Consider the following 13,037-nt stretch of genomic DNA (forward strand, 5'->3'; position numbering starts at 1 on the left):
TTGAGCAAACACAGTGCTCACGGGAGACAAAGTCTTGGGTTTGGAAGACAGGGCAGGTCCTTCGGGTTCTTGAAGGCTGCTGGCTGCAGGACACAACGGGATTTCGCTGGAGCAGATTCGAGGTGCTGACAGGCCGGTAGGGCTGGGGCCAAGTCGGCGGGCGTCCTCTTTTTCTTAGTTCAGCATGGCTTCTTCGGTCCTTCTTCTTTGCTTCTTGGTCGGTTTTTGTCTGAAGAGGCAAGGTTCGGGGTTGCCCCTAAATACTAGATTTAGGGGCATTACAGGTATGTAAAGGTAGGGACCAATTTGTCCCTTCCTTGGGATGGGTATACCACCTATTATGCCACCCTCCTGTGGGAGGGGGGGAATAGGCCTCTCTCTGCTTGGCTGTGTCCCCCATCTGCAAGATGGTGGGGACTGAGAGTTGTGCTTCACCTTGCCTCCCCCACCTGAGTGGTGGGGTTGGCAAAGGTGGGCACACCTCCCTTCCTCACTTGGTTTTCCCGCTGATTCTCCCACCCAAAGTGGGGGTCAGAATCCGGTGGGGGCCAGTTGCTGGAAGCAGCAAATGGCTGGGTGGTTCACAAAGGCGGCAAGCCTTTGAAGATTCCCTTTCGTGAACCCTGCCCATGCTGGGGAAGGAGGCTTGGCACCTCATCCCATGATGTGCATTGTTCCAGATCCCCGAGAGCAGCAGGCTTTAGACCCAGGTGTCCAGAAACATTTCTTTTGGTGGCACCTGGTGAGCAGTCACTCAGCCAGGACACTAGAGTTAGGTCGTTTTTCAGGGGGCATCTCTAAGATGCCCTCTGTGTGCATTTTAAATTAAATTCCCACACTGGCATCAGTGTGGGTTTAATGTGCTGTGAAGTTTGGTATCAAACTTCCCAGATTTCAGTAAAGCCATTATGGTGCTGTGGGGTTTGTAATGACAAACTCCCAGTACCATATACTCTTAATGGTATTACTGTACATACAATGTCTAAGAGTTGGCTTAGACCCTGTCGGGGAACAGTCCGCATGCACCTGTACCCTTACCTCTGGTATAGGGCACCCAGCTAAAGGGGGTGGCTGATTATGCCAGTGCAGTGGGTTGTAGGTATGGCACACAGCGACGTGTGTCATGTCGACTCTCCACTTCGTTCGGGGTGGGGGTGTATGTATGTATGTATGTATGTAAAGTGCCCTTGGTACCTATGGTACCATTTACAAGTGACTGACATGTGGCCAAAGGTTGCCTATTGGGTTTTGTTTTAATGCAGCTTAGGGAAAGAACATAGTCCCTGCATACCTGTTTAGCAGTAACCCAGGGCACACTGAGTCAAAGTACATCAACAGTTTGTCAAAAAGTGGGGATGACCATGCAAAAAGAGGGGACGTTCTTACAAATAGGTCTCGCATGTGCGAGAGTTTAAGCTATTGGCATTGTAAATAACAATGCCTTTTATTTGTATGTTTTGATAATTAACACATAAATGAAAGGTATTGTCATGTACAATGCCAATAGCTCAATCTATTGTAAATGCGAGACCTATTCAAAGAAGCGATCGCCATTGTCCCGTTCTTCTTAGAAAGTGACAGCACGCATGGAGTGCTGAATGTAGCGGGAATGCATGTCATGCGTGCAGTAGGAGAAACTATTTAAAGAAAATAGTGCTTGTGAGAAGTTGGCCTGATATATAATGTTCACTATTCTAGTGAGCACTTTGTATCAGTCCAAACAACCCTTATTGATGATTGGTTGTAAGTCAACCTTATAGACCAGCTATCCTAGTAGCATGGATACGAGCAGTCTAAGGCTAAACTCTAGAGGGCGTGTTAAGCCAGCTGTTTCACCATCACATATACCCCTTGAACACCAAGTGAAAGGACACCACACAAGTTGTTATGAAAAATAAAGTATATTTATTTATAACAAGACTACCCTGGCTCTTTATGAGACAGGGAGCTAAGCACACAACAAAACTCTTAAAGAAATACTTAAAGTCGCACAATTTACACAAATGCACGAGAGGCACGAAAAACCATATACTATAAAAGTGGAATGCGAAATTACTAGCAGGTAAGTACTACTCTCATAGACTGTAGAAACGCTAGGCCTACAATGCTGAACCCTTAGATTAGAAGCAGGAGGCCCAGGGACGTCGTGTGCAGAGTGGGAACTCTCACGCGGAATGCGGGACAAAGTCTATGGACCCTAGTAATTGCAAAGTTAGTGTTCTCGGGCGAACCCGACTAGGTAGGTCAAAAACGAAAGTGGGTCTAGACACTTAGAGAGTTGGTCTACGCTGGAGCACCGGAGTACTCGGTTTACCTAGCCCAGGGGCTGCGGCTGCATAGGGTTCAAGTGTCGTCGGGTTTCTTCGTTGATGAACCAGGAGCCTGAAGTGGAAGTTGCTGGCAGGCGACCAGTGGAGATGTTCCGGGCTGATCCAAGGGCTGGATCAGCTGAAGAAGGATACCTGTAAGCAGAGGGGACCAAGTTCTGAATCACTGGCCAGTGATTAGGTGGGCACCAGGATGGCACCGGACGAGGTCACTCAGCCAGGTGAAGAGGTGACACTGGATTCTGCTGCTGCACGGACCAGGGCGCTGATGTCGACCAGGCTGGAGGTCTGCGAGCTGTCCCACGTCGGATGTCTGCTGCTGGCGATGCTGGATCCGGTGAAGGAGGCAACAAGCCTTGGCTAAGGCAAGCCCACGCGGTGACACAAAATGGCGTCTGGGGTGGACCAGGAGGGTCCTAGGAAGTTCCCCTTCAAGAGGAGACAAGGGCCAGTCCAGAGGAGCTAGACCAGCGGTGAAACAAACGTAGGACGTCGTCTGGAGGGTCACTAGCCAACGGGCAAGCGACCTGGACAACGCGGTGAGCAGCAAAAAGCAGAAGGGCCCCACGCAGATCTCGTGGATGCAAGGGGGCTGAACTTCGGTGCTGGAGCTGCTCAGGGTCGGGGCTTCTCTTACCCCAAAGCACTCAGTCGAGGGTCACTCGGTGGTCGTGCTGGACAAGCGTCGTGCAGTCTTGAAGATGGCCGGTCCCTCGAGGTCTCGTCACACCTACGAATCTCAGCTGGGCTGATGATGCAGGTAGAGGTCAGAGGTGCCAGGGAAGCCGGTTCTCGTCGAGCTGGGCAGTCTTGATCCGGAGGAGAGACTTACAGCAGACCGCGATGCTTGGATGGTGCCTGCTGCTGCAGGGTGACTACTCCTTAGTCACAAGGGAGAAATCTTGAGAAGAAGTCGAGAGTTCCTTTCGTGGAAAGTAGTTTCATGATTCAAAGATGATCTAATCTGGAAGGGGGCCTGCTCCTACCTTTATCCTGAAAAAGGGGGCTGGCACGCGACTAAGTCCTGCCCCATGGGTGGGACTAGGAGGGGGGTGGTTACACCCCTCTCCTTTGGCGGGCTTTTCCCCAGATCAGGGGCTGGAGTGCCCCTGGAACTGGTTCAAGCCGGCCTATGCACAGTGAGCACCGGGGTGCCACTTGCAGTCACCTTCCTCTAAAGCCCTGCCTACCTGGGATACACAAAATCCTGTCTGGGACGGTGCTGGCACCGCCCCTGACAGGAAACCCTTTGTCCAGGCCTCCGTTTGCTGGAAGGACTCCCAGCAGCAGGAGGGCAGACTTGTGTCTCGGTGGCAGCATCCATTTTGTGGAGCTGAGGCTATGTCTGACTTTAACCGGGGTTACAGGTTACCAACATGTCTTCTCCCTCTAGAGGGGTGGAATGCTACCCCCGTCACCAGAACTGGCGAGGGGGTAGTATTCCAAAGCGTATGACACCTTACACGACATGTTTAGATAATGTCAGTCCAAAGTTACCATAACCGCGAGGATTATAAGGCACTTAAGAGTATATGGTCTGACGCTATCATGGAAACGGCTAAGGGATAGATCCCGAAAGCCGCAGACAGGCTCAGCTCATGCCAGAGCACCATCTCACACGATTCCAAGCACTCTGCCTTCAGGATTGTTAAGGCCTGCCATAGGAGTGACTGATAGGAGATCTGTGTGTCCATTTGAGGGTTAGATATAGGTATACTATATCTAAAGCAAAGGGTGAGTACACCACCTTGCCCCCAGCTGGCATAATACATGCTGCAGCCCCTGGGAGACTTCTGGGTGCACCTCAGCCCTGGGTACAGGGACTTGGAGAGGGCCCAGTGCCAATTCAGTACCTGGGTACAATTTGGAATAGAGAGAACAGCTAGGCTGTGGGTCTGATTAGCAGGCCCACAGCCAGGGAAAGTCGTAAACCAGTAAAGTAAAGTAAAGTCCACATTTGTAAAGCGCACAATCACCCGTAAGGGTCTCTAGGCGCTGGGGGCCGTCGGGAAGATTAAGCGAGCTATTGCCCAGAGTCACATGGTGCTGGGCTAACCTGCCGCCGGAGCCGGGGATCGAACCGTGGTCCCCAGATTCCAGTGTCAGTCGCCCTGGCCGCGGCGCCACACCTCTCCCTAGTGAAGCAAAAAGCAAAAATCTGGGTGATCATAGGATTGCAGACCCTACTCTCCTACAGTGCTTACAGATTAAAAAATACTCACTGCGTAGAAACCAAAGTAAAAGGGCCAGTCCACATGGGAGTTTACGAATGAAGACAAGGCGGTACTAAGGAGGGACTAAAAAGCCTTTTAACGAATCAGAAGCCAGCATTTGCAAAGGACAATGACACAAGCCAATGACAAATATTGGCGGAGAGTTGGTGGAGCTTCTATTCTTTACTCCAATACAGCATGGCTCGCAAAGCAGAGCATGCGCTGCCCAGATTCGACCTAATAATGACCCCTTCCTGAGAATTCGATTTTTTTCATTGGGTCACCATTTCCACTAATCTTACATAGATTTTCCATTATTCGCTAAGTGAAATTTCAACCACATGCACTGTGTGGATAGTAAACAGGCTAATAGAAGACAAAACGGGGATAATTGCCTATTTGGACATGTTTTCTTTTTATTTACTTGATTGGAAAGCATAAAACATTTGTGAAAAATTGTCTCCCGGAATTTTAGACATCACCAATATATTGTATCTTTTAAGAATTCAGGGAGAGAATCTCCTGACAAAGTTCTAAGACTACAAGCAGGTAACCTTTTCATTTAGCGTGGGAAAGTGCTCCTTTTTGCATGTTTGCCCCCCACTTTTTGCATGATGTTTGATGCTTCTTGAGTAACTGTGCCCTGGGTTCCCGCTAATCAGGTATCCAGGGCCCTGTGTTCCGTTCCCAAAACTGTACCTCTGCTCCCTCATTGGCACTCCTCTGGCCTACATATAGGTCTAGAGTATAAGGTGCCAGGGGCATCAAGGGCCTTATAGTCTGAAAAAGTCTCTGAGGACTGAAGCATATATTTGCCACCCTCTGAGACTCCTCCCCTGACCCATGCACATTGCCAGTGCAATCTGTGTGCCAGGGGGGGGACCCTAAAACTACAAGTCGACATAACATACATCTCTGTGTGCCGTGCCAACCAAAACACTGCCTGTGGCATAGGTAATCCACCCCTTTAACAGGCCTTACAGCCCTAAGGCATGGTGCGCTATGCCACAGATGAAGGCACAGTGGCATGAGCCCTGGGCCCCTACAGTACCTGTGCCATTCACAGGCATTGTAAGTGCAGTGCAGCTATTTTAGACAATGGGTGGGTGAGTTTGGCACCCAGAACTCCACAGCTCCATGATGGTTTTACTGAAGACTGAGAAGTATGCTATCAAACTTCTGAGCCCATTACACCCACACCGATGCCAGGGTTGGATTGAACATAAAATGCACACAGAGGGCATCTTAGACATGCCCCCTGAAAAACGACCTAACTGGCTGAGTGGCTCTTTACCAACTGCCATCCCCAGACATATTTCTGAACACATGGGTCGAGAGCCTCCTCTCTTGGGGTCCTGAAGCGAAGCACATCCTGGACAGAGGTGCCAAACCTCCTCCCCTCAAATGTGCAGGGTCCACGAAGAGGAAGATTCAAAGGCTTGCCACCTTTGTTAGCTAACCCTGCCACTGGAGGGAGAATCAACAGGAAAACCAAGCTAGGAGGAGAGGTGTGCCCATTTTGCCAACTCCTCCCCTCAGGTGAAGAAGGCGAAACACAACTCTCAGTCCCCGCCATCTTGAAGATGGGGGAACCCAGACCACCAGGGAGAGGTTTATGCTCCCTCACTTGCGGATGGCATAGTAGGGGGTGTACCAACCCCAAGGAAGGGACCCATTGATCCCGACCTGTACCTCCTGAAACGCCCCTAAATTTAGTATTATGGGGCAACCACGAACCTTGCCTCCTCAGACAAGCAGGAAGGAGGACCGAAGAGCCGTGCTGAAGGAAGAAGAGGACACTAAGTGCCTTAGTCCCAGCCCAACCGGCCTGTCCCAACCATGGCCTGCTCCAGCGGAATGCTGATGTGTCCAGCAGTGCCCCAGAACCCGGAGGACCTGTCCTGCTTTCCCTGCAAAGACTCTGTCTCCCGTGAGCACCAGACTGGCTCAAGAACCAGACTCTGGCTCAGGCCAAATCTGCGAATGTGCACACGATGCCCGCGGCCCGCGATCGAGTAGCCCAGCAACCCAAGGAGATCCCCCCAAGCGAACCTGACCTGGGATCTGGTGACTGCTGACCTACCTCAAGCCTTCCGACGACGCCTGCAGCCTCTATCTGGAGGATCCTCGCGACCGGAGCCGGTAAGAAAACCCGACATCCTAAAGACACCCCTGCACCCGACTAACCGTGTCCAGGCATAACGTGCTTCCCAACTTACCTCTCCAATGGGTGGTCACCTCCTGGAAACCTCCCTGCCCAAACCTGCCGTCTTTGTTCCGACCAGAAATCTCCCATTGAAAACAACCGGGCACCTGATGCCAAATTATTACCCTGCACCCGACCGCCCTGTACGGCTGTGGGTGCCCTTGTGTGCTAACTCGGATTCCCGTTTGCCCTGAGCTTAACCCTACGAGCTTTGCTCCCTCAACCCTGTGGCTTGCCCGAGAGCAGCCACCAACCGACTGCGCGCTAGCCCCATAGGCTAACATTGGGCACCAGCCCTCTGCACCTGGCATTCATAGTGCCTCTGAGGGTGCTCTTTGAGTGCATCCTTGACCCGCGGCAACTCTTGTTCTAACTCGAGAAACTCAACCCTAAAGAATAATTGCTTACCTTCAAACCGGTAACCACATTTTCCTCCATAGGATTGCATTGACTATTTTTCCTCAAAAAAAAGTTCTAAGTGCTGAGTTTGTTTGTATGGAAACCTAAGCTACTGGGTTTTAATGTCAAAATACTTTGCTTACCTTTGTCTAGGAAATGTCCCTGTGTGATATCTAGGCATACCACACTGAGTATAAAAAGTAATCACAAAGTAATTACAAGTATCAACTATCTTGAAATGTTTTACAAACCTGTAACAAAGTCAATTTCATCCAGCTTTCATATTTTGATTGACTTGTTTTGAAAAGTACCATTTTACTTACCTTTACCAAGTACCGCTTGCTTCTAAAAAATAAAATGCAACTAAAGAAATATCTTTTTTTTTTATACAAACAATTGGTCTGAGTTCAGTCTTTGAGTGGGTGACATCATTTATTGCCTGAGTGTGTATAATAAATGCTTAACACTACCCTGTGGAAAAGCCTAACTGCTTGCCCACACTACCTCAAATAGAGAGAAAGGTATTATCTACGTTTACCTCTGTAAGCCTTTGGGGATCTCCTGGACTCTGTGCACACTATACCTTACTTTGTTATAGTTTATACAGAGCCAGCGTCCCACATTTAGTTACTGTCCTTGTATTGGAACTAATGTAGTAGTACCTTGAAGCAGTTGATCTTAAGGTAATAGTGCTTGATCTTGAGAGCCCTTCAGTTTCAAATCTGAATGAAACCCTTTAATTCTACTTTGTTTCCAAACATTAATGCAGTCCATGGGGGGGCAATGAGAATGAGAAACATAGCCGGAGGGATATTGAAGTGCATTTTAACATTTATTAGATTTAAATGTTTCTGCTTTCCTGCAAAACTTTACAAAGATGATAATCTGTAAAGCTGCCACGTAAGCTTCCATTCATATTTTCTCAAACCACTAATGTTTAGCTTTGGTGTGGCAGTTTTACTAAACATTTTATCATAATCAGATAACTCTTTATTCCTCGTACTGCTTGTGTTTCAGTTGTATTGGTGGTTCAGATTACATTTCATTTACTCTCAAGTAGTCAACTTTTATATCCAAGGTATCAGTCATATTATCATTATACTCTCCCTCTTCCCGCTAATTAGTGAAGTCTAAATAACGTAATCTTCTGTTGACAGCCACTTCTTTCAAACCAAATATTTTATATTTATATTTATTTTTATATAAATATATTTGTTATATTTGTTTTACATCAGTGTGTTGGTAACTTGTGATAGTCCTACCTACTACACCACTAGATACATCATAAGCAATTAACAGTAGCATCCCCCATACATATAACTTTCTGTCGGTCTTAACCATTTAGTTTTCATGTTTCAGTTTTACATTAATGGTATTGGCACCTGCCTGTTATTGTACTTGACTTTGATTACAAATACGTTTTAGGAGGTAAGACACCATATGTTTTTTTTTCGTGGTTAACAATGGATAATATGCTTCTATTTCCTTGCTAATGTTACTATTTTTCTCTTTAAGTATGAACTTGCGGGAGGTACTGAAAAAGTATGGCAAGGATGTTGGTCTCCATATTAAGGCAGTTCGATCTTACAGTCAGCAACTTTTCCTGGCATTGAAACTACTTAAAAGATGCAATATCCTTCATGCTGATATTAAGCCAGACAATATCTTGGTAAGTATTGATTGTTGGTTGAATTAACTCAGAACTTCTATTGCTTCCTTTTAAAATATTTTTAGAACCAATTTATCAATTTTAGAAAGCCACTCAAAATTATCAATAGCCATTAAATTTCGTTTACAATTAAATTCTAGCAACAATTTATCTTTTTTTCCTGCATCCCCTTTCCTTTGATGAAAAGTGACCATGTGTTTAGTTAAGAAAGCCATCCTTCTTGCCTCTTAAGCCTAAAACCCAATTTCAGTGCAGAGGAAGAAGCTCCTTCAACCAGGAGAATAGGGTTCTCATCCTATCCATTTGCATTTCAGTATCTTCTCTTATGTTCTTACAGTGCTTACTTTAAAAGCTGCATTCTTTTATGATCTGTAATGGTAATTGGGGCTCCAAAGATTAGTCACTTCATTGTTTTAGTCCTACCACTGTAGTGTGCTCTTTCTTAGCTGTAGTAGCACAGTTGTTGTTCTGCATTGTAGGATTATGCTTTTGAAACCACCTTGCAAGATTTTAAGTAGAAATGCATCCTAGAAAGAAAGATATCACAAATCTCTGCTGTTCATGCAGAGAATAATGAAGAGAAAGGTGATTGTGAGGTCAAAGCTGCATTTGTGGCACTCAATATGCACTGTAGCTTTACGAGAGTCAGCAGCTTCCATTACCCGGCATGCACTACTGGCAGTTTGCCCCAGTCTCAGTTCTTTTTTTCTGGCTTGTATTGACAGCATCTCAGAACTCTTCAGGGTGATAAACCCATCCTTTTTCTGGGACTTTTTTTCAGTAAGAAATATTTTCATACTTCACTCAACATCTTTTCAAGACATGAACAGCATCCCTAATTTTTATTTATTTTTTAAATCATCATCAGGAGTATTTTTTCTTCTAAAATACCTTCACCTTTGTTAAGTGCGCCTCCTGTTTTTTTAGTTTTGAAAACACGAACAACAGACATAAGAATGGACCACCACATTTACATAGAGACCGATATTTAGTAGTGAAGGGAACATTGACACTATTCCGGCAATCAAGACAAATCAAATATTCAGAATCGACCAGTGGTGCAAGGTCCCCTTAATAGACCTACCGATACAGTGTCAAGCCCCCCGTATAATATACTACTATGATTGAAAGTACTGGGCATCAGGTCTTTATTCAACTCCATCCACAGGTCCACCCTCCCCGTCTAAACACCCCCCCCCCCCCCCCCCCGCTGCCACTACCAGAAGACTAAATGCAATCGAAGTACTACCATATTGTGTGGGTTTCATAAGCGTCATCACACCAACAGTAGCATTAAGTATTCTGATTATCACTGGAGTCGGGAATCGCCTCACATGCTGGCACACAAATGTCTAGAGGAGTCGGTCTACTGGTTTTCTTCCTCGGTCATCGCGCTTGTCTCTGAATCAGTGTCTAGATCGGTTGTCCTTAGCTCCATCACCAGGGCCTCCCAAGCCCGCGCCGCCTCTTGTGCCTTGTCATTATGAGCCTGCTGCAGTCTAAATTAGCTCTCGCTACTACTAGCCCATATGAGTAAAGTTGCCTTCCATCTAGGGTAGCTAGGTCCCGCCGCTGCCTTCCAGTGAGATGATTCAGAAAAGGGGGTGGTGATGAACAGAGTGCCTGAATTAAGCAGACCACTCTTACCCAGTCCAAAGATCAGGGCTTGATCCATCACCGTTTTTTAGCTCACTGCACCATCCCAGCTCAGAACTTGGCTATATGCAAATTAGTCTGTTCCTGTCCCAGTGCATGATGGGAACAGGGCAAACCAAACTACCAAGCCAATTCTTATACTGGGAAGGAAACAAGCTTCCGGGGACCGGTTTCTGCCATTTCAGGCATCGTCGGCCCGGCTTGCTTGAATCCTGATGGTGCAATGAGCAAGGGACTCACATCTGAGTATAACCTTCCACGCTTATGGTGGACAAAATTATTCAGAAAAGGGGGTGGTGATGAACAGAGTGCCTGAATTAAGCAGACCACTCTTACCCAGTCCAAAGATCAGGGCTTGATCCATCACCGTTTTTTAGCTCACTGCACCATCCCAGCTCAGAACTTGGCTATATGCAAATTAGTCTGTTCCTGTCCCAGTGCATGATGGGAACAGGGCAAACCAAACTACCAAGCCAATTCTTATACTGGGAAGGAAACAAGCTTCCGGGGACCGGTTTCTGCCATTTCAGGCATCGTCGGCCCGGCTTGCTTGAATCCTGATGGTGCAATGAGCAAGGGACTCACATCTGAGTATAACCTTCCACGCTTATGGTGGACAAAATGATTCAGAAAAGGGGGTGGTGATGAACAGAGTGCCTGAATTAAGCAGACCACTCTTACCCAGTCCAAAGATCAGGGCTTGATCCATCACCGTTTTTTAGCTCACTGCACCATCCCAGCTCAGAACTTGGCTATATGCAAATTAGTCTGTTCCTGTCCCAGTGCATGATGGGAACAGGGCAAACCAAACTACCAAGCCAATTCTTATACTGGGAAGGAAACAAGCTTCCGGGGACCGGTTTCTGCCATTTCAGGCATCGTCGGCCCGGCTTGCTTGAATCCTGATGGTGCAATGAGCAAGGGACTCACATCTGAGTATAACCTTCCACGCTTATGGTGGACAAAATGATTCAGAAAAGGGGGTGGTGATGAACAGAGTGCCTGAATTAAGCAGACCACTCTTACCCAGTCCAAAGATCAGGGCTTGATCCATCACCGTTTTTTAGCTCACTGCACCATCCCAGCTCAGAACTTGGCTATATGCAAATTAGTCTGTTCAGATACTCTGTCCATCACCACCCCCTTTTTGTAATTATTTTGGCCACCATGAGTGTGGAAGGGTATGCTCAGACATGAGTCCCTTGCTCTTTGCACCATCAGGATTCAAGCAAGCCGGGCCGAAGACGGCTGTAATGCCAGAAACCGGTCCCCGGAAGCTTGTTTCCTTTCCAGTGAAGAATTGGCTTGGTAGTTTGGTCTGCCCTGTTCCCATGATGCACTGGGCCAGGGACAGACTAATTTGCATATAGCCAGGTTCTGAACTGGGATGGTGCAGTGAGCTAAAAAACGGTGATGGATCAAGCCCTGATCTGTTGACTGGGTAGGAGTGTTCTGATTAACTCAGATACTCTGTCCATCACCACCCCCTTTTTGTAATTATTTTGGCCACCATGAGTGTGGAAGGGTATGCTCAGACATGAGTCCCTTGCTCATTGCACCATCAGGATTCAAGCAAGCCGGGCCGAAGACGGCTGTAATGCCAGAAACCGGTCCCCGGAAGCTTGTTTCCTTTCCAGTGAAGAATTGGCTTGGTAGTTTGGTCTGCCCTGTTCCCATGATGCACTGGGCCAGGGACAGACTAATTTGCATATAGCCAGGTTCTGAACTGGGATGGTGCAGTGAGCTAAAAAACGGTGATGGATCAAGCCCTGATCTGTTGACTGGGTAGGAGTGTTCTGATTAACTCAGATACTCTGTCCATCACCACCCCCTTTTTGTAATTATTTTGGCCACCATGAGTGTGGAAGGGTATGCTCAGACATGAGTCCCTTGCTCTTTGCACCATCAGGATTCAAGCAAGCCGGGCCGAAGACGGCTGTAATGCCAGAAACCGGTCCCCGGAAGCTTGTTTCCTTTCCAGTGAAGAATTGGCTTGGTAGTTTGGTCTGCCCTGTTCCCATGATGCACTGGGCCAGGGACAGACTAATTTGCATATAGCCAGGTTCTGAACTGGGATGGTGCAGTGAGCTAAAAAACGGTGATGGATCAAGCCCTGATCTGTTGACTGGGTAGGAGTGTTCTGATTAACTCAGATACTCTGTCCATCACCACCCCCTTTTTGTAATTATTTTGGCCACCATGAGTGTGGAAGGGTATGCTCAGACATGAGTCCCTTGCTCATTGCACCATCAGGATTCAAGCAAGCCGGGCCGAAGACGGCTGTAATGCCAGAAACCGGTCCCCGGAAGCTTGTTTCCTTTCCAGTGAAGAATTGGCTTGGTAGTTTGGTCTGCCCTGTTCCCATGATGCACTGGGCCAGGGACAGACTAATTTGCATATAGCCAGGTTCTGAACTGGGATGGTGCAGTGAGCTAAAAAACGGTGATGGATCAAGCCCTGATCTGTTGACTGGGTAGGAGTGTTCTGATTAACTCAGATACTCTGTCCATCACCACCCCCTTTTTGTAATTATTTTGGCCACCATGAGTGTGGAAGGGTATGCTCAG

The 13,037-nt window shown here is 47.4% G+C and overlaps 1 protein-coding gene across 3 annotated transcripts in view; it reads left to right on the forward strand.

Moving 5' to 3' along the window:
- PRP4K (pre-mRNA processing factor kinase PRP4K) overlaps window positions 1-13,037 on the forward strand; it is a 483,201-nt gene that overhangs the window by 338,630 nt on the left and 131,534 nt on the right. For all 3 annotated transcript variants that reach the window (XR_013610604.1, XR_013610605.1, XM_078688044.1), the window contains exon 11: window positions 8,661-8,814. Coding sequence is in view for 1 of the 3 variants with exons in the window: in XM_078688044.1 (XP_078544170.1) it covers window positions 8,661-8,814 (154 nt within the window). In the remaining 2 variants the exon portion in view is untranslated. The remainder of the gene's footprint in view (window positions 1-8,660; window positions 8,815-13,037) is intronic.

This window comes from Lissotriton helveticus, chromosome 4_1 (genome assembly GCF_964261635.1).
Source record: "Lissotriton helveticus chromosome 4_1, aLisHel1.1, whole genome shotgun sequence".
NCBI lineage: Eukaryota > Metazoa > Chordata > Amphibia > Caudata > Salamandridae > Lissotriton > Lissotriton helveticus.